At 37.7% G+C, this 22,085-nt stretch overlaps 1 protein-coding gene across 1 annotated transcript in view; it reads left to right on the forward strand.

Moving 5' to 3' along the window:
- Positions 1-498: 498 nt before the first annotated feature.
- Positions 499-22,085, forward strand: part of RD3L (RD3 like) — a 35,823-nt gene continuing 14,236 nt past the window's right edge. The window contains exon 1 of the mRNA XM_044074497.1: positions 499-800. Within this exon, the coding sequence (XP_043930432.1) occupies positions 502-800 (299 nt within the window). The 5' untranslated portion in view covers positions 499-501. The remainder of the gene's footprint in view (positions 801-22,085) is intronic.

Here is a 22,085-nt window from a genome sequence, read left to right on the forward strand (position 1 = left end):
TATTGCAAGATATGTTATTCTGCATTGTGTTTTTGCGTTCATTATAGGTACTTTTCCTTAATTTACTATAGTTATTATAACATCTGCTAATACTGAAGGGGAATAAAGTTCCTTTGGGTAAAAAAGAAAAGCTTAACATCTTACGAGACTGGATTGATAAGAATTCACTGATTCAGCATGGTATTCAATAACAGTGGAATTCAGCAAATTCCATTCACTGAATTCCACTAACTTCATTCCTGCAATTGTTATCTAAAACTAACTTTTAAGAGATGTAGCTGACATCTTCCCACACCCCGTAGTTAATAATTATAAGTTCAATCCACTACTTCTCGAATATTGTCAGTAAAGCAACATTCAGTCTTTCTTTGGAGAGATAATTGAATGATTCCCAAGAGTACACCTAGATCAGCTTTTAATATCTAAATGTATAAATTCAGGAGTTTCTTTATATCTGTAATGATGCAGTATATATCTCTCTGTTTTTTCCACAGCTCTAAAATGCCATTTTTTGGTTGGATAAAGTGGTCAAAAACTGAACCCTGCAAACCATCACAAAAGTCAGCATCAGATGTTGTGACCAAGACATTACTGAGAGAACTGAAGTGGCACCTGAAAGAACGTGAGAAGTTAGCACAAGAAATTGAAAATGAACAGAAAGTACTGAAGAATGGAGTGGATTATACCTGGTTAAGAAGTTCTCAGAGTTTTAAACCCACCATTCCTGTTGCAGAACAAAGGCAGCTGGAGCTGCTCTGTTCACAGATTCAGCCATCCCATACAGGAACTCTACTCAGCAGGTAAAAGTGGCTCTTCTGGGCCTATAGTATGTATTTGCTGAGTCCCAAATAAGTGTTAATGTTATCCTTTCACTTCTGTTGTTTGCATAGCACCTAAGCAGAGGGCTTTTTCTGTAGGTATGTGAGTGCGTGTGTATGTGTGTACGCCTGTGTGAGTGAGTATATGTGTGTGTGTGTGTGTGTGTGTGTGTGTGTGTGTGTGTGTGTGTGTGTGTGTGTGTGTGTGTGTGTGTGTGTGTGTGTGTATCTATTCAGAAGCTCTTGTTGGTCCAGCAGCAATGACACCAGCATGGTTTCCTGAAGGTCTTGTTTTGAGTCCCAAATGAGAGCTAATAAATATTATCCTTTCACTTCTATGATTCAGACAGCACATTAACAGAAGACTTTCTTTGTATTATGTGTGTGTGCATGTGTGTGTGTGTGTGTGTGTGTGTGTGTGTGTGTGTGTGTGAGCATGTGTGTGTGTGTGGGGGGGGTGTCTGTGTGTGTGTGTGTGTGTGTGTGTGTGTGTGTGTGTGTGTGTGTGTGTGTGTGTGTGTGTCATTATTTCTTCTGAGCCTAGTGATAAGTATTCCAAATGCATATTAAATGATTCCTATACATTTATGTAAATACATTTAATAGTGCAGTATGGTGCATTGTGCTACCTGTTAACAGCAGAAATTAATACAAACGATCAGTTGTATTTTAGAAATAATGAGTTAAAGTTAATTTCTGCTATAAGTGACTGAATTGCACAGATAGCTAAGGTAGAGTGTAGAATGATGCCGTGGCTTAGTTCTTGCGATTTTTATATCACAGCTCTAAGATCTGGGATTCACTCCTGGCCTCTTGTTACTGTCTCAGTGTAATTTGCATGTTATGTCTGTGTACAGGTGGATTTCTTCTAGGTATTCCAGTTTCTTGTCAACACCTAGATGTATTTTGGTTATATAAATTAATTTAATATTTGCATTTACTCTTGCTTTATGGCTAGAGTCATGGTTAAAATGGGTTTATAGTGGGTCAGTTAACTTTCGTGATTATCATATAAATATGTCAAAAAGCTAAAATTAAGTTACACTATATTGCTTGTACATATGCCAGTCTAAATGGTTGTTTTGCCTTAAAAGTTACCAGTGCAATCTCGATGACTCTGTATTATTGAAACATGGCACAAAGATGGCGCATTCCTATTTGGCCACATTAGAAGCAACTATTGTATGCTAGCAGATGATGATCAAGGCAATGAGCTGAGGTGGAGTCCTGTTAATTATTACTATAATAGTGATATTTATGTATATATAAGGAACTTCCCCAAGGATAATCAAGCTCCAAGTTCATTATTATCCAAGTTACTAACTGGGGGCACAGTATTTCTTACAGGAAATGAGATGTTATGATACTATCCCACCTTAACTAAACTGTCTGAGGGTGTGCTGAGAGGTACATTTTTAGGTTACAAAATATGTTCATGCTGCTGAAGATTTTAAATTGATCTGGTTAGTGCTTAATAAAACCCAACTAGACAGAGGCTTAGTTCTTAATAATTTAACAGAAATCTTAACCCACAAGGCCATATCCATAGGTGGGACTACTAGCCTTTGGACACAGTATTCTCCAAAAAGGTTTTTAGATATCTTCATAATTGTGTCCTCCCCAATACACTTAATAGTTATTGTCTAATAATGGCTACTTAGTCATATAACAGACCTCACACTTATCCTGTCTGTACAACCAGTAGACCCTTACTTGCAGCTATAGAATGGCGAGTAGTGCTAAAGAAAAAACACAGTACTACAGTCAGTGTGTCGTGAACATTTTAACAACAGTCCAGTGTAACCTGTGGTGTAAGAAAGCTAAAGGGGGAACAAGTGCCCCTGGTTCAAAGCTTCTGTCCAGACGATGAACAGGGACACAACTTGTGTACAACAAAAGAACAGAGAAGACTCAGGTTATCTTCAAAAATTCCTTACACTCAGACATGACTACAGAAAAAACAAGCTCAGCCAAATGCTGGTGCAGTAGGAAAATGCTATCCTTCCTTTTGAGGCACCCTAATTTATTTTGAAAGGTTATCCAGGATCTGTCTGCTGACTTGCATAAGTCCCTCAACATTAACTGCTTTAGAGCAAACAACACCTTTGCAAAGAATATCAAAGAACATGTTACTGAGCTGTAGATCTAGGTGAAAAAAATTCAGTACATTTTCTATGAATCAGCTTTCCTTCCATAGTTAAATAGAATTCCCTGTTAATCTCCGTTCCTTCTACTTTAAGGAGATCATTTCAAGGAAAGTATGTACTTTCCTAAATACATTACATTCTAGCTATAATTCCAAAACTACTCCTCTTCACCCCTCCTTTCTCAAGAGGGTTTGGATTAGCATTTCTAAGCCTATAGCATATATTTCCATCCTGTCACTTCCCACAGAATTAATACCTCCAGGGTTTAAACATATTATCCTCTTCCCTGTCCCCAAACTATTTGGAATATTCATTTCTCAAGATTACCACCCTATTGTTAGCTTTAGCCCACTTAATCTATTAAGTAATATGACCTGAAGTCCTCTTTGCAGAACAACTTCAGAAAAGATTGCAGCATATTGGCAGGCATTTGGAGCACTGCAGATGTTATCTAAAATAATGCAGAAAACAGACTAGTAACAAGAACCATATTTAATGATATGGAAAAGGCTTGGAATCAGTAGGCCATATTATGCCAACAGAAAGGCTAAAAATGTAGGGTTAGGCAAAGGTCATAAAAGTGGTTCCAGATCTATCTTACATAAAGGAAATTTCAGGTCATTTCTGGATCTTAGGACTCAGGAATAGATTCACTTAAAACAGGCGTGCCTCGGGGATCACTACCAGGCCTTATGCTGTTCTCACTGTTTGTTGCTGATATAGCTGTTGTCATACCGCATCTGCAAATAACTATTTATGTCAACAATTTATTTCTGCTGAAACCTGCCAAGACCACTTAGGATTTTCAAAAATACTGAATTATTTTGTTAAAATTTATTCTGGCTATATGCCAGCAAGTTAACAGTAAATAGTGCAAAACTATCTCTGACACCCCTCAAAGACTGAAAGACTACTTTATGTTGCATATTATGGATCCCTTAAACAAGTTGAATTTCAAGTTTCAGCAGCACAAATATTTGTAATGACAGCTTACCCCACGCTATCTTTCATGTAGAAGTGAATGTGGACAAGGCATTTAAGGAGCTCAAAATGAGTTACAAACTTGTCATCCTTCTTATATTTGAAGCTGGACGAGTTATGGGTTTTAATCTTTTAATGTTAGAGTTAGAATACATACTTCCAGGGGCTACTGTTAACTCTCCCCACAATACAAGCATGCTAGAAACCTCTGTCGACAAGTTTTATAGCTCGTATCCCCTAGAACATCAGTGCATGACTACAAAATGCCAACTGGATCCCAACAAAAACTACATCTGCAGTGGTGTTAGCTTCCCCAGCTTTTAAACACCAACAACTACACTGCTGTACCTATCTCATCCCCACCTCAAAGGGTAAAAATTACCACTTGTAATTACTCCTTGAGATCACAAGCTCAAGGTGCCATAAATGTAATGAGATCAGCATTCGTCCTGATGGTAGGGGAAAAGGCCTTTAGCAAGATGTTACCTGCAACCTAGAACTAGCTGCCCTTGTATGTTAGAAATAAACAGAATTAGTTTTTCTTATTCATTATTAGTTGTTTTCTCCTTACACTGTGTTGTGTCATGTGCTGTTATATGCTGTTGTCAAAATAAACGTTGTCTCAGCTGTATATTGAATTACTCGGTGTTGTCATAAATATGTTATCATTTCTAAGCATGCGGAAACAGTACATCAGTTTCTCCATGTTCAGGCTAAAAAATATTAAAAAAAATAATCAAAACCAAAATTGATCACAAAAGGAAAACAAATGCTTTCCTTTTTTGATGTGTGAACTAAAAAAAAATAAATAAATAAACCGAACAGCACACACAGACATAGTTTGGCTGAATAGTGGTAATATTATGGAAAGAGGTTTTGTTAGGGTAACGTGTAGGGCTAATGTTACAGGCAATGGTACGGTAAGGTTAGCACATATGAGTTAGGGTATACTGGGGGGGATTTGCCCCCTGTACCACCTTACACAGGTGTACTAAGTTTCACCCTTCATCCCCCTGTACATCCATAATAGTGTGCTAACCCATACATATTTGTTTTGTATGATCTTCTAAGTACATATTGTTTGTCAGATTTTGTGTGCTTACTCATAAATGTAAGCCACTGTTATTTGTATGCTGTACATTGTACTGTTACATTATGATGTAACCCTGGTTGAGCCTGTAATTGGTCATTATTCAGTTTTCTACCCCAGTAAACAAATTTAAATAAATATATAAATAAATCCTAATGCTGCCCCTTATCCCATCCCTATTCATTACCATAAAAACCCGTTCCATAACAGTACCACTACACCTGAGTGGTAAACACAAATGCACACACACACACACAAACCCTCACACACACACAGGGTCTATGTTCGTGTACTGAAAAAATATTAAATCAAACATTACTCAATGAACAGCACTTTTAATGAACAGACATGCCTTTGAAAATAGATTCATCGAATTGCCATAGTTGGCCAACATAAAGGAAACACGATTTACTACTAGCTTACCGGTAGCTTAGTTTTAATAGAACCTGCCTTTTCCCCAAATTAGTGTGGCCTCAGATTTGGTATATATAATTAGTGGGGGTGGGGGGTGCAGCCCCCCACATCAAAAGGATTTTGTGAACATGAGACAATACATATATGGGGGGCTTTGCCCCCCCCCGCTAATTATATATACCAACACCGTCACCGAGGTCACAATAAATTGGGGAAAGGGCAGGTTTTGTTAAAGCTAAGTCACAGGTAAGCTAGTAGTAGTAGCAGTAGATTGCAGTTCCTTTATGTTGGCCAGCTATGGCCATTCGATGACTTTATTTTTGAAGACATACTTGCTCATTAAAAGTGATGTTTGTTGAGTAATGTTTGATGTACAGCCCGTTTGATTTAATAATTCTTTGATGGCCAAACATAGACCCCAGACACGCATACACAATGATAAAATTATCGCTTTACCTAATGGTAGCTCTAACCCATACCTCTCAAGCAGCAGACACTGAAAATTTGAAAATAAGAATAAAGACCCTTGAAAAATAAGAACATCCAACTAAAAATCTGGACATCTAATTAGCATAAAATCTGACTATCAACTAGCACATACATTTTCTCATTTCCAGTGGGAATGTAGGATAATACTCACAAACACATTTAAAAACAGAGGGTGTCAAAAATGATGGAAAAAATAAGCACATTATCAATGAGAGTGTCAAATCTGTAGACTTTAATGAACTGTATTGTTAAATTGTACCACACAAGGTCATTTATGTTTGCTTCAGAAAAGAGGAGTTGTAAGATGCGTGTCCCCTTTAAATATTGCTGCTATTAGTATGTTGGTCATGTAGTCATCATGTAGTGTAGTTTTCTGTGCACTAGACAGTTTAAAAAAACACATGTAATAAGGGGATTTCAAAAAAATTGTGTGAAGGGGCAAATCAATCACAAAAATAGGGACATACCTCCAAAAATAGGGGCATCTTAAATCAAACCTAAAACACACTCCACACTACAATAGCTGCAATACTGGAACACAACACGAGCAGTCCAAACTGTGTGAATATCTTTTAATTCTGGTACCTCGGCCTTCGCCTTCTCATGGAATACATTTTGTAAGTCAAACAACACCCCTTTTATAACACATCTATGTCATTTACATAAATAATTGATTCAATTAAACCATTAAACATTAAACCAAATTTCATCAGTGACACTTTTACTATAAAGTTTCTAACTTCACCTTTGAAATCTCATACTTCTTATTGTAAAATGTTATGCATTAAATAAATTACATTGAATTTTATTCCATGAACAACATTTTCTTATATTATAAAACATTTATTAATTATGATTAATGCACTCCATCAATTATGTTAAACATTACTTCATATAAATATGATGATGGATTTCAAATGTAAAAACTTATGTTTTAAAGATTTGTTATATAAAAATATTTGCTACATTTCCATATTCATACCATTTGGAAAGAGAGTTTTATAATTTAAAATAAATCTAGATTCCATTTCCAGTAATTTAATATGAAAAACTGCATCATCACCAAAACTCTTGGGTTTCCCCAAAACACAAAAAATAAACCCTTCCGGAACCCCCCTGTGCTGTTCACAAAAGTGCTTAGCCACCGGACTATCTAATCTTTCATGCCTAATGTCCCCCAAGTGCTCCAAAATCCTGAGCTTGACTTTTCTGCTGGTTTGACCAATGTACCATTTTTGTTTGGCACAACCACAACCTATGATGTAAACTACCCCAGATGAATTGCAATCAAAATATTCCAGAGCCTTATAATATACGTTATTGATTTTTGTTCCATCTAAACTTCTGACTCTGGAACATACTTTGCACCTCCCACATCTGAAGGTTCCTTTCTTAATGCTGTCCCTTCGTGTTTTCCTAATATTTAATATTTCTTTTAAATTGGGATATCTGCCATAAGAAAAGGTAACTGCGGTAGGAAATAGTCTCCCCACCTTGTCATCCCCAGTGACAATGGGCCATAATTTTGAAACTACCTCTCTCAACACACAAGAAAATTGAGAATATTTAGTAACAAAAAATATTTTTTCATTTAATCCTTCCACTTCAACATCTTCCCTCTGCGTATTAGGACGTTCAACCACATGCAATGGACCTCTCCTCTCAAACTTCCTTAAGCCCAATTCCTGTTCTACTTTTATTCTAGCTGATTTAATTTTCACTTTGGAATAATTTCTTTCACTTAGTTTGCTCTCAATTTTATCAAACTCCATATTAATCCTTTCTAGTTCAGAAGTGTTAAACCCTATACGTTTGAATTCCCCTAATGGTAAGGAGTCTATAAGGCAATCACTATGCATGCTGGAAGCATGCAAAAAATTGTCAGCTGCTGTAACCTTATAGAAGGGTTTGTATTGTACCTTGTTATCCCTTCCTACATATAGTTCGATGTCCAAATACTGAATGTTCCTTCCACCAACTATATATGTAAAATCCAAACCACATGGATTTTTTCTCATTTCTGAAATGAATCTCTCAAATTCTTTGGGGTCACCTCTGCACAAAAACAAGAGATCATCTATGAATCTCTTGTATTTTACTATGTTGTTTTTAAAAAACTCCCTCGGATAAATAAAGGAATTCTCGAAATGGGCCATGAAAAGAATGGCATATGAGGGCGCAAAAGCTGCCCCCATAGCCATGCCTTCCTTTTGTAAGAAAAAACTACCTTCAAACTCAAAACAATTGTGTGTTAGACAAAATTCTAAAAGGCTTATGATATAACTTGTCCTGGGCCCCTCACCCAACATTTTGCCAATGGCTTCCAGTCCCCATTTTTTGTTAATACTGGTATACAAAGATTTTACGTCCACACTGGCCCAATAGAAATTGTGTTCCCAAATAATGTTTTTTACCTCTTTACAGATTTCTCTTGTATTCTTTATGTGAGATTGTACCCTATGTAAGTGGCATTTCAACATAGAATCTAAAAAATATCCCTATATTTTGCGAATAACCCCCTTTGCCCGAAACAATGGGGCGACCTGGTGGGTTCATAACATCCTTATGGACCTTCGGAATGATAAAAAATCTAGCATTCTTTGGATTTTTAATGTATAATCTCCTTATGTCAGCAGACGTAAAGAAACCCAACCTTTCACCCCTCTCTAACAGTTCTAACAATAAGGAGTTATATTTCTTGCAGCTGTTAGAGGCCAACTTCATGTAAATATTGCTATCATTAAGTAATCCCCAAGCAATCGAATTATACTTTTCTCTGGGCAAAATTACCCAATTACCTCCTTTGTCTGCTTGGGTGTATACATAATGCTCGTTGGACTCTTTTAACTCTAACAAAGCTTTCCACTCATCCTTGTCTAAATTATATGTTTTTTTACCCCTACAAAACTTGCCATGTTCTTTTTCCAATTGTTTAAACAAAGTTTTTTCAAAAACACAAATTGCTGCATTGATTTTAGGCGGAATAAAATTGCTCTTATAAGGGACCTTAGGAGCATCAAGTCTACCGTAACCAGTGTTAAATTCAAAACCAGTAAAATGAGAACAAGTATCATCATCTGAAAAAATGTCTATGATATCATTTTCATGCAATGTCATATTCATTAAAGAACTGTCTAAACTTGAATCAACATTAATATTATCGACATTGTCAGTTTTCTCAGAAAAAAATACTCTCAAATGCAACTTTTTACAAAATTCTTTTGCATCTAGCAAAATGTCAGCCAAGGAGGGAAATCGTACTGGAACAAACTTGGTTCCCTTGTGCAAAACCCCTTTAGCACAGTCGGTGATGATATAGTCAGATATGTTTATAATGCGAAAACGCTCACCTCTATCCCTTTGTGAAAATGAACTGCAAACGTCCCATTGGTCCTGCTGCAAATGAACAACCCCATATGAACAATTGTTCAAAGTTCTGTCCCTGGAAAAGTTGCCTTTATTATCTCCTTCCCTTGCCTTGAAAACGACGCCCTCGCCCCTTAGTAGGAACTGGATTTTGTCCAGAGTTATTGACTCCTCCATTCGAGCCTGAAACAGATTCCTGCTCCAACTTTAAATCTTCGAAGGAAACGCTCTTTCTGCTACTGGACTCCATCTCCACTGAAGACACTGATGTATCACCAGCCGCGCCTAGCCTCGGGCCCCCTCTGACGTCATGACTTGCGCCTCGCTTCCTCTTAAAGCTGTATTGCCAGGAAAAAAGCTTACCGGAATCGTGGTCTCTAGTATCACGAAGAAATTTTCTTTTTTTACGTGAAATGACCTCCGACTCGACCTTCGAGATTCTCCCTTTTATTTCAATCATGTTCTTCTCAAAAGCGCTAACAGAGCTCTCCTCTACAAGTGTTTTCTGCAACTGCAAAACAGAGGCACGAACTCTGTCAAGAACCCTTTCATTTCTTTTAACCAATACACCCAGCCAGCTTAAGGTACATCTTAATGAAATAGCTTTCCACTCCGAGGATAAATCGGCTTCATCTTCTGCAAAATCATAGGCAGGGAGACGCTCCACTCTCAAATCTCTTGGTGTAATATTGGAACTTATATACTTTTCCAAGAGTTTTAAATCATAGAAAGTCGTAACTTCCTTAATCATTGCTTTTTCTAGCTTTGCATATTTTTCTGAACAGTCATTTGCAGCACCTACCCAAGGGTCATTTAGTGCCATTTTTTCTTCTCTTTCTTTCCAAATGGAAATGAAATTGACTGATTGAACCTGATGTGTTGTACCCAACGGGGTAACTGCTGTTGCGTTGAGCGACATGGAAACCTAAAACACACTCCACACTACAATAGCTGCAATACTGGAACACAACACGAGCAGTCCAAACTGTGTGAATATCTTTTAATTCTGGTACCTCGGCCTTCGCCTTCTCATGGAATACATTTTGTAAGTCAAACAACACCCCTTTTATAACACATCTATGTCATTTACATAAATAATTGATTCAATTAAACCATTAAACATTAAACCAAATTTCATCAGTGACACTTTTACTATAAAGTTTCTAACTTCACCTTTGAAATCTCATACTTCTTATTGTAAAATGGTATGCATTAAATAAATTACATTGAATTTTATTCCATGAGCAACATTTTTTTATATTATAAAACATTTATTAATTATGATTAATGCACTCCATCAATTGTGTTAAACATTACTTCATATAAATATGATGATGGATTTGACTTACAAAATGTATTCTATGAGAAGGCGAAGGCCGAGGTACCAGAATTAAAAGATATTCACACAGTTTGGACTGCTCGTGTTGTGTTCCAGTATAGCATCTTAAATCAAGCCAGAAAATAGAAATGTTCCTCCAAAATAGAGGCAGTTGAGAGGTCTGACTCTAACATAAACTAGAAACACTCACACACATACTCCAAAACATTCAAATACAAACACATCTAAAATCTGTCCTTTTATCTAGCCCTTATTCAAACCCTAACCAGCAAAACCCCACATACCTGCACAGAAGCACATTTCACAAACAGCAGAATACTTGACGAGCCAACATTTGACATCTCTTAATGATGACAAATACATCATTCAGTTTAAAGTGACAGTAATATACTCCATTAACAAGATGTGCATTCGGCGAAGTGTATTGCAACAGTTGCCATAAACATGTCTTCTGTATACAATAACACTACCTATGAATGAAGATACATGTATTTAATGTATTCTATGCCTGTGGTGAAATCAGCTGTTTTACCATCTATAGTCAGGTTTCTAGCGGTAGGTGTCCATATGCTTGTGTGAGAACTGCTTAATGCTAACAGACATTGAATTAATACTTGATACTTACATTATGATCTATGAGAGGTGTAGGTATCTTACTAACATGGAAAAAACCCCTCTGACTTAAAATAAAAGTCCATGAGTACCACACAACACAATCCACACATATAAATTATGTATCACTTCAAAAACACTTCCAAAATCTCCTAGCTCTACAAGGATCAAGTCTAAGCATAATTGCACTAGCACATCATCATCACCCTTTCACATAGCAAAGAGTCACCAGCCTGTGGACCACAAGCTTTCCACTATCACAAGCTCACAGAATGCAAGCAGAAATGTTCTAATAATCTGTGTCTCCATTGTCAGGCACATAGACACCATGCGCATGAGCCTGCACAACGACAGGATACCAGTTACTTGTCTCTAGTACCTGGATCCATGATGTCATAAGGGCTTTTTAGTCTCTCACACCTGAAAAATATGCATACGACACAGTGCTTATCCATGTGAAAGTGAAGGATGTTTAGTGCTCAAAGGTGAGGGATATGCAGAGAGACATGCTGGATCTTACCGTGCATGTGATGGCTGTCGGCAAGGCTCTGGTCCTGAGTGGAATCCTAACTACACCATGAATGATGCCAAAATCACAAGATAATTGATTTCAGTAATTGGCTAAGTAGTTGGTGTCATTCTGGCAGGGGAGAGGGGTCCAACATGTATCAGCCTGGAATGAGATGGAAGACAGGCCAACCTCTTTCACTACAGATGGCCTACACCCCTTCTCTATGGCTTCTATTTACTTGCCAAAGCCCTTGCTGTCTACATAGTGCGTATTTTGCATCAGGTTAGACTATTGCATATTTCAAAATAGTAAATAGTGACATTGCAAATCCTAAATGTGGCCACATCATGGACTGTACTCAATGCCAGAAGTCTTGACAGCAAACTGCCTGGTCTTATTGTTCTCCTTCATTTAGAAAACATCTATCTCTGTAGCTCTGTGTTGTAACTAAGACTTGAATTCATTGCAAGGAGAGCACTTCCTCCTTACTTGAATTCAGTGCTTGTGATGCCTTTAGACCTAAGGAATACAGCAGAGGTGTTCCCGTATCACCTCTAGGCAAATCACTTGTGGTCCTAATATTGAAGTTATTAAAGTTCAGCTTACCCTTATTAAGAATAACTATTAATCTATAGCCTGCTGGAGGACTCTATGCATGTCCCCAGAAGACCATGATAGATTTCTGAATGTCCTCATCAAAAAACTTATATATTGGTTGATTTTGATTATTCTTCAATTAACTGATGTGTCTACACCTCTAAAGTTGGATATGCCCAAAGATTCCTGGACCTAGTAAATGACAACTCCTTATAGCAAATAGTTAACCAGCTCACTAGAGGCCCGAGCATTCTGGACCTGGTCCTCACCATCATTGATCTCGAATATGCCAAGCCTTTAGTATCACCATCCCTGGTTAAGTCAGACTGCAAATTAATAACCTTCTTCTTTAAATCCACCAACACCACTGTGGTAAGCAGTTCTGAATTTGCCGACTTTAAACATACAAACTTAAATTCCATGATGAGCTATTTTAAGTTTACGTGCAATATCACCACTCCCCATGAAGCTTCAGCTGCTACATTTTCATCTGAACTCTACACCTACAAAAAACATTTATAGATCTAGCATCTCCACTAGAACTAAATAAAATGGGAAATTTAAAAATAAACCACCTTGGTGGTCCATCATTATAAATAAGCACAATAACAAAAGAAAACAAAAAAAATTAAAGTCTCATACATATCCACCCACATTAAAGACTTAATAAAAAAGATCAGCAAGGAAATAAAAAATTACCATCAGAAAGACTAAAGCTGAACATGAACCTAAACTAGTATCAAAAGCCAAAAATAGCTCAAATTCTTCTTTAATTACATTAGAAAACTAAGAAATAACACATTGTGCAAAACTTATCCAAAATGGCATTACCCACTCTGACCCTGAAGACATAGTTAACATACTTGCAGACAGATTCAGTGCTAATTTTACTCCAGAAACAAAATGGAATTACACTCACCCCTAAGATCACCAGGGAACCTGCCCTGGCTGTGCTCTCTAAAACTAAAAACACTACTTTCAGTGTATCTGGATGCCTAATTAGTAATACCAGACATGCTCTCACTGAAGCCCTCCACGCTTAAGGGTGTGTGTACTGATAAGGTATTCAACTAACTGTAGGCATCCAGCTATGAAAGTGTTGCTACTTAAGCTTTTGCTAACATTCTTAAATTCAAACTTTGGCTTATTTTAGAGGTAAAAAGTAATCTGTGCCCCTGGTTTTCCAGTGTCATTTGGCTAGTGGGTAGCATACTCTAAACTGGGAAATGGGATTTTGGCACTGCAGAGTTATCATTAGACACCATTTTTGACTATAGTTGTGTGTTTGTTTTTCTCTGTCTATGTCTGTGCTACATGCAACATAATTTTGAGCAACTCTCACTTTCTGTTTGCAAGACTATATTGGAAGGCAGTGGGCTGGTGACTTACTCTATGGGGGGGTAAAATTCCTGGAGAGTTAGGGAGTATGACTCATTATCTACAGTTGTACAGTGTCACACTTATTTGGGGGTGGCAGGCATTGGCTATTACCCAAGGCAGCATTGTACACTTGCCATGTGCCCTTAAGGACAGTTATCTCTTGCATAATGTATGATTTGCAGTGGTGTGGATGAAGAGACCATACCCCTGTTCGTATTACATATTTGGTACTAGTGGTGAGGACATGAGCCTAGATTGTGACTTATTTTGTTGAGAGTGGTAGGAATCAATTTCCCATACTATTGTCTGTTCATCAAAATGTCAGTGTAAATCATGAATGCAGCTGATAATGATTTAAAGACTTCAAGTTTAATAAACAAAGAATAATGGCAAAACTGAGAAGACAGAAGTTCATATGCAGATAAAGTTAACATGCACTTTAGCATTATTTTCCTTCAAGGTTAATACACACATGCAAACACGAACCAATATTTGAGCTTCTGCATGAATGTGTATGCACGAGTGTATGTGCACATGCATGGATGTGTGCGTGCATTTATCTTAGCAGTGTATAAGGGGTATCATAAATATATTGATCAGACAGACTGTAGTTATGTTTATTTGTCCCATTCTCTGCACATTTATTTATTTATTTATTTATTTATTTATTTATTTATTTATTTTACATTTGTTGACCGGGCTAGTCTAACTGGATATATGTCCATTTTCAGTAGAGGCCCGGGGAGAAAAGCTCCAGGACAATACAAATAAAAAAGTAAAATAGTGTAGAATAAAATAAAGTTTACATAGAGCAAAAAATATTGATATACATTTAGGTACACACTGGTTAGTAATTATTTACAAAAATATCAAACACACTGGTAAGTAACTAATTACAATACATCAAAGACAATGGTTTAAAAAAAAGAGAGTACTATTTACAAAATTACAGGATACGACATTTATAAAGAGTCAATCATAGTAGTTTACAAGTAAACAGTTCTACTTACAAATGAAATAAGAACAAAAGTGTCAAGAGGGATATGTAGAGGGAAAATTAGTAGAGTTAATCAGCTAGTCAGGGTTGTTGCAAGGGCATAGCCATTTTGTTCTGAGGAATATTTTCAGTTTTTGTTTGAAGAGGGGTAGAGAAGGAAGAGAAGTTAGGACAGTAGGTAGAAGATCATTTTGTGTGTGTGTCAGTCATTAACTCACCATCGCCAGTTGCAAAAACTCAGCCCCATTTACATACTACACATAAAAAAATCATCATGAGAAATCAAAACCTTAAAAACAAAAAATAACAAAAATAGAATGAAAAGAAAATAACTCAAGTACAGATAAAAAATCAGAATCACAGCAGACAATCTGAAAAAGGCATTGCCAGCAACATTCAGACATTTATAATTCCTAAACTAAATAACACTGAACTAACTGTACAATATGACTAAATTCTGAAACATATTTGAATATAGCCCTAACTAGACTGTTAAAATAATAGAATATGATTATCTCATAATATTCAAAAAATACAAACACCAGAGAAGTACAATAGAAAATTATCCAAAGGATGGTCCAGTCATAAAAGCTTGTGAAAGCTATATAAAGACATGTTCAACATACATCTCATGGAGGTAGCGTAATTACAGCATCCTTGTGAAATAAAAAGTAAACAGTAATTCAAACTACAAATGTATAAATGGTTTGTTTGATACATTCCATATCATGCAGTGGTGTCCATCTCAGTGGCATAGAGTTCTCTGGTTATGATACAGATGACCTAACTTTGAATAATGGTCCAGGCACAGAAAAAGTCAGGAGGTAGGGTGGAATTGGAGTAATGATGGCTCACCCACCCTGGGAGAAAGGAAAGAGGGTTCCAATAAAATGATGTGGGAGTGCACATGGCACTGAAAACAGCCAGGACCAGGGATGCCACACCCACACTCACATGTATAAAACTACAGGTTCATAGGGGTTTACTATCAAAATTGTGAATGGCACTACGTCGACTGTCATATACTCGAACATGGAAGGTCGTAATCGGTAATGTCGAAGACAAAATAATCAATCTAGGAATGGTTTAACATGGGTTGAGGTAGGTGTTCAGTATTATTCCGAACTACAAACATCTCCCCTACCTCGACCCATGTTAAAACCATTCCTAGATTGATTATTTTGTCTTCGACATTACCGATTACAACCTTCCATGTTCGAGTATATGACAGTCGACGTAGTGCCGTTCGCAATTTTGATAGTAAACCGTTCATAGGTGTGTAGCAGGCTAATGGCCCTGGAGCCTTTCTAAGCCTAGCCCATAGAACTGCCCTGGCATCATCCCACCCAACATTAATTAATACCTCTCAACCTCTAAGCACAAGAATTCTGTACAAAGCCAAAAATAATGGGGGGGGGGGGCAAAGGATATGAAGTCTGGAAATAATGTGTGTCATATTTAGTGACTCATTTCTCAATGATTTGCCAGAAAACTTCACATTTTATGTGGAACAGAAGAAAATTATGAGGTAAAATATGCTAATTCTGCAAAGTCTAAGCAGTTGAGAGGTATGGGTTAAACTCAATGTGTAATGGTTTTTGCTGGGGTAAATTCTTTGTAATTATGGCTCATAATGACCTCATTCACTGAGAAGGGGAATTTGTATTTATTTATTTAATGTGTTAACTTGGGTAGAATGCTAAACTAAGTTTTCAAGCAAGGTCAAAATTCATTAAAAGGGGATATTGTGCCATCTGCAATGTTTAACTTTTATGTGAATTTTTCTATTTTTTTTATTAGATGTGCTTACAATGATGATTTCTTTAAACATGTTTATTAAAGAAATAATAAAATATAAACACCAATGGAATAAAGCACTGCCCGGAGGTATGTAAAAAGAAATCTTAACAATGGTAGGAGCTTTCACAACTGCTTCATCAGACCATAGACACGCAAAAAGGACTACACCCATACATATATACAAACACTTCAGTTAGCAAAAATTATTGATATTTAGTGATTGGCGTTTTGCTAATTGAAGTGTTTGTATATATGTATGGGTGTAGTCCTTTTTGTGTGTCTATGGTCTGATGAAGCAGTTGTGAAAGCGCTTACCATTGTTAAGTTTAACATTTATTAATAAATTATTTTCTTTTTACGTACCTCCAGGTAGTGCTTTATTCCATTGGTGTTTATATTTTATTATTTCTTTGGTTTTCCAACAATTTAATTATCTCCGCTGGTACATTTCATTTTATAAATTTATTAAAGAATTCATGATCACCGAATTGTAACCATATAACATATCATAAGCAGCCATCTTTTTCAACAACTAAATATAAAAGCAGAAAGAAACAATATGTGCATATTGACTCAGAAATACACAGACGTTCTGTAGTGAAACATATTCCATAATGACACAATCAAAAATTAAGAATATAAATAAAATCATATAGAAGTAGATAAATGAAGAGGAACAGTCATTCTACACTAGACACAATATCAAATTAAATTCAGCTCTGTAAGTTTTGTTTAATAAATTCTTATAATTCTAGACATTAGGAACATGAAAAAAATATTTTAAATGCCAATATCTGGGGTCATTAAAATGGGTCAATAATATGAAAAACTGTCTAGATACTGAAACCAGAAGAGCCAGTAATTCATATTCAGCCATTTAATATGCCTGTATCCAAGTACACTTCAAACATATACATTTTGGATATCTATGTCCTAATACCTTCTAGACATGGAATGATTCTGGATTTTCATTGTCTAGTTATGGTCCTTTAAAGCAACCAGTAAAATGAATGTGAACAATCTTAAGTCACAGCTGTCATATTCCCATCCTTCTATCCATCTCAGAAAATATACTGCTGGGGATCAGACCTCTCAGCTGTCCCTGTTTTGGAGGAATGCAGGTCATGATTTGAATTAGATACACAAAATAATCCATATATTTTATTTTTACTAATACTCCATTAAGAAACCACAAAATGAAACCCATGAAAATATCAAAAATAACACCAAGTACATTTTGACTTTGTGAACTCATGACAGGTGAAGCACAAGTTAGTTCACAAGGTTAAACTAGGCAACAGAACATCTTCTGACACTGCAAAGTGTTGTATTACATGTCCCATTTATGCAATACCTTTTGGATAATACCAGATATTGTACTTGTGGAAGAAAATATCCAGTATGTAAAACATGTGACTTTATTAATCTTTTTAATATTTTAATAATACAATGGCAGGAATTCTTACAGGTATAGCTCATTGCACAGCACAAATTAGCAAGGTTAGCAGAAGTGAGCAGGATTCTAAGACACAGCATGATTATGTAAGGATTAAAATATCTCGGTATGGAGCACTTGCTAATAAGTGCATAATGACATGGAAATGAGGAGCTCTATTCACGAGACACATGATGAATGCAAATGACAACACCCAAAAATGGTTGATTGATTTAGAATTGTATAAAATAGGAGTCCTGCATTATAGCTCATACCCATTTTTCCACCAGGAATTGTGGCTTACATGGGGGGGGGGGGGGTACAGATGCCTGGATTAGTAGCTGCCATTAACGACAATACCCACAGTGTTACAAATAACTGCCATCCAAACCAATGGAGGAAGTACAGTCAGTACCTGACATACCACCAGCTCACAGACCATCAAACTGTGGACCATTTTTATATTGATAGGGATAGAGAGTACATAAGGAATCTTGTTGAACTGTGTTGCCCTGAAGTGGAATTGAGGAGGATATGTGATTTACCCATTCCCATGTCTATTCCTTATGATGGGCATTTACAAATGTTGTGTGCAAAGGAGATGCAGGCGGAGCACCTGAGGCTCCCTCAAGTAGAAGATATCTGACAATCCATGGTGAGACAATTTGCTCAGCCTGTATCTCTGGTGGGGCCTTTGTAATGATCGGTGTCAGTAACATCACCCTGTAGAGTTGCAGACAGTGCACTACGTTATCAGAGCATGCCTCTTGCAGGTTGCCATCACCAATCGATACAGTTGCCCTGTTGACATTAGCCCTTTGCTCACCTGTTGTACTAGACCCACCACAATGTAATCTGTGAAAGCAATAAATCACATAACAGCATTGTCTGTCCACATCTATATGCCCTTATAATCTCTTGAGGTATGCATAACATTGCAATTAAAATACTGCTGCATCCTACTTTGATAGGCATACCTTGTCATGTACCAAACTCCACACGTTTGGAGAAAAAGGGCTTCCAGTATTTACAATAAACACCCTTTAAATTAAGACACACAGCTAGTGCCTCAGTACCACACCTTCAAGTTTAATGTAATTCTCATACCAAAAAGAAATAAATACTCTATGCTCATTATAAATTTACCAATAGCAAAAAAAAAAATGAGAAATGACATTATAAAATAGTCGTATTTATTACAGATTCAACAAATATTCATGTTGCAATTCATTATTAGGCCCTCTTGGATAAAATGCGTTTAGCATAAAAATAAATCTAACCTTATTGTGTCAACTGTTACCATCTCTCTTTCGATTCAGTGCCACTATCCTTACTTCTTCTTCACTAAATCCAGTCATCAAAAGATAAGAATGCAGGACAAAGTGGGACGCCCTTGTTTCCTCTTGCATACTTCTTGTCTGTCTGAAATCTTCTTCACTAGATTGTCTTCTGCTTTCCTGCACTTGCACCAAACCACTGTAATCTGTTCTCGATCACCTTCTCTGCAATTGGAGCTTACTTTGTCTTCTACTCTAATGTCCTTATTTCTTCATCTGTCTCGCAGTGTGCATCCTACCACCTGTCTCAGGCACTTTGTCTACATCAACTGTATCATCCTCAATTGCTCTGCCTTTGCTGCCCAGATTTTTGCACCATAATGTAGTAATAGTTGCACCACTGTTTTGCAAACCTTACTTTTCAGCTTTTTTGGCATTCTTCTGTCATACACTACCCCTGACACTCTGTGCCATTTAGCTGCAGCCCCTTTGATAATAGTTTTGACCTGCTCATTCAGACTTCCCTTCTCCTCAACCACCCTTCCCAGATACTTGAAGCTGTTAATCTATTCTACTATCAGTTCTCAGCTTCTTCTGATTTCCCCCATTTGCTGCCATTACAACTATCTTATCTGTACTCAGTTTCATTCCATGTGCCTTCAGTTTTGCATTCCACTCCCCTATCCTTTGCTGCAGTTCTTGCTCAGAGTGCCTTGTAATGCCACATCACCTGCATACAACTTTGCTGAGTTGTCCCCTCTGATCTGTTTAGTAATGTAGCCCATGACCAGTACAGCTGTAGGCTCAGAGCTGAACCATAATGTACTCCCACAGGAAACCCATTTGTAAGACCGAACACTTGAGTCATTGGGTTCTTGCAGATGGCCTGCACTAATTCTACAAATGGATACCTCTGTACTGCCCAAAGCTGTGGATATCCCCTATGCTATTGTACATTGGTACTAGCGTGTTTATTCTCCAGTCATCTGGGATACTCTTTTCTCTCCATACTGCTATGAGTACCCCCTGGAGTCATTTCTCCTCTGTCTCACCCGACGTCTTGATCATATCTGCTGTGATCTCATTTGAGCCTCTGCTTTTCCTGACTTAATTTTCCTTAGTGCTGTTCTTTCTTCTTCTAGGGTGGAGTCCTCTTCTTTTTTTCATCGTAGGCTGTGTCTAGGGCAGTATTCTTTATTCAGAAGCTGCTGGAAGTACTCTTCCCATCTGCTTTTGATGTCCTGTGGACTGGTGAGCAGATTGTTGCTGACATCCCTTATGAAGGGTATCTGATTATCTTCTTTATGCCATCTACCAAGTTACTTTCTAGAAGGTGGTAGAGTGCCTGGGATACCTTGTTCTTTGCTATTGCAACTCCTGTCAGCCTCTTTGTTAGACAAAAAGGATTCCTTCCTACTCTGGTCTGTCTTTTCTATCTCCCACTTTGTCCTGCATTCTTATCTTTTGATGACTTCCCCGACTTCTGCATTCCACCACCAGCTTTTCTTATGTACCTTATTTCCATACCTGGATTGACCACATATCTGCTCGGTAGTCTTCACACATGCTGTTTTGAGATGCTGACATTCTTCATAGGTTCATAGGTTCATACTAGGCTATCTGCCCTAGGGCATTTATAAGCCTAGCCAGAGTGTGTTTGGCTTTCGCCACCCATTTTAAATTTATTTTGCTATGCCCTTTTTCGAGGTTAGTATACTGTGCCTCTGTCTAACAGTGACACAGAAGTGATACCAGGGGTAAACCTACGATCCCCATCCACTCATCAAGATTCCTCTTGAAGAGAGTCAATGAGGGACTCTGCCTAACCTGGACTGGGATTTTATTCCAGAGTGAAAGGAGCCTCTGGGTTATGAATCTGTCCCTCCAGCATGTCCTATTTATTTCAGTGCTGAGGTTCAAGTCTCTCGAGCGCGTAGCTCGATGGGATTTGGATTTTCTGAGGTGCAGCATGTCCATTAATTCCGGGTTGGACATGGCTTTATACGTCAGACACAGATCGCCTCTGAGCAGGCGGTATGCCACTGAGTAGAGCTGGAGTTTCTTTAACCGGGCAGCATATGGCATCTGTTTGAGCCCTTTGATCCTCTTGGTGAGGTACTTTTGGGGTCTTTCCAGTTGCTGCAGGTGTCTGGTAAGGTACATCCCAAAAAAGGCATTGTACTCAATTATGGGCCTGATGAGGGATGAGTAAAGAGGCACGATGACCTCCCTGATCTAGATGTGAATCCCTTCATGATTAGGTGGGCTATATAAAATGTTTTTCTAACCACTTTGGCTACGTGGTTGTCAAATGAGAGATTGCTATCAACTTGGGTCCCCAGGTCCCTAATTACTTCTTCTGTACTTAATGGATTACCACCTATGTGGTAATTTGTGGGCACTTTGTTTTTGCCAAAGGGGATGACTATACACTTTTTGGCGTTTAGCTTGAGGCCATGGCTCTGGCACCAGTTGTCTGTTTCTTTGAGGCCCTTTTGGAGGATGCTTGTGTCGGCTGGAGAGTCGATTATAGCGCCCGGTTTGCAGTCATCTGCGAACTTGGTCAGCCACAGTCCTTCCGTGTTGGCCTGTACCTCCGAGAAATATATACCGAATAGGAGAGGTCCCAGGACTGAGCCTTGTGGGACGCCAATTGTAACTGGTTTGGAGTCTGACATGGCTCCAGCAATTCTAACCATGTGAGTTCTGTCCTTGAGCCAGTTTGCAACCCATCTAGTGACATAGGGGTTTATATTTAAGCTGGTGAGCTTAACTATAATGCCCGAGTGGGGTATTGTATCAAAGGCTTTTGCGAGGTCCAGGTAGGCTGTG

This window comes from Protopterus annectens, chromosome 6.part0 (assembly GCF_019279795.1).
Source record: "Protopterus annectens isolate FY-2018-M chromosome 6.part0, PAN1.0, whole genome shotgun sequence".
NCBI lineage: Eukaryota > Metazoa > Chordata > Ceratodontiformes > Protopteridae > Protopterus > Protopterus annectens.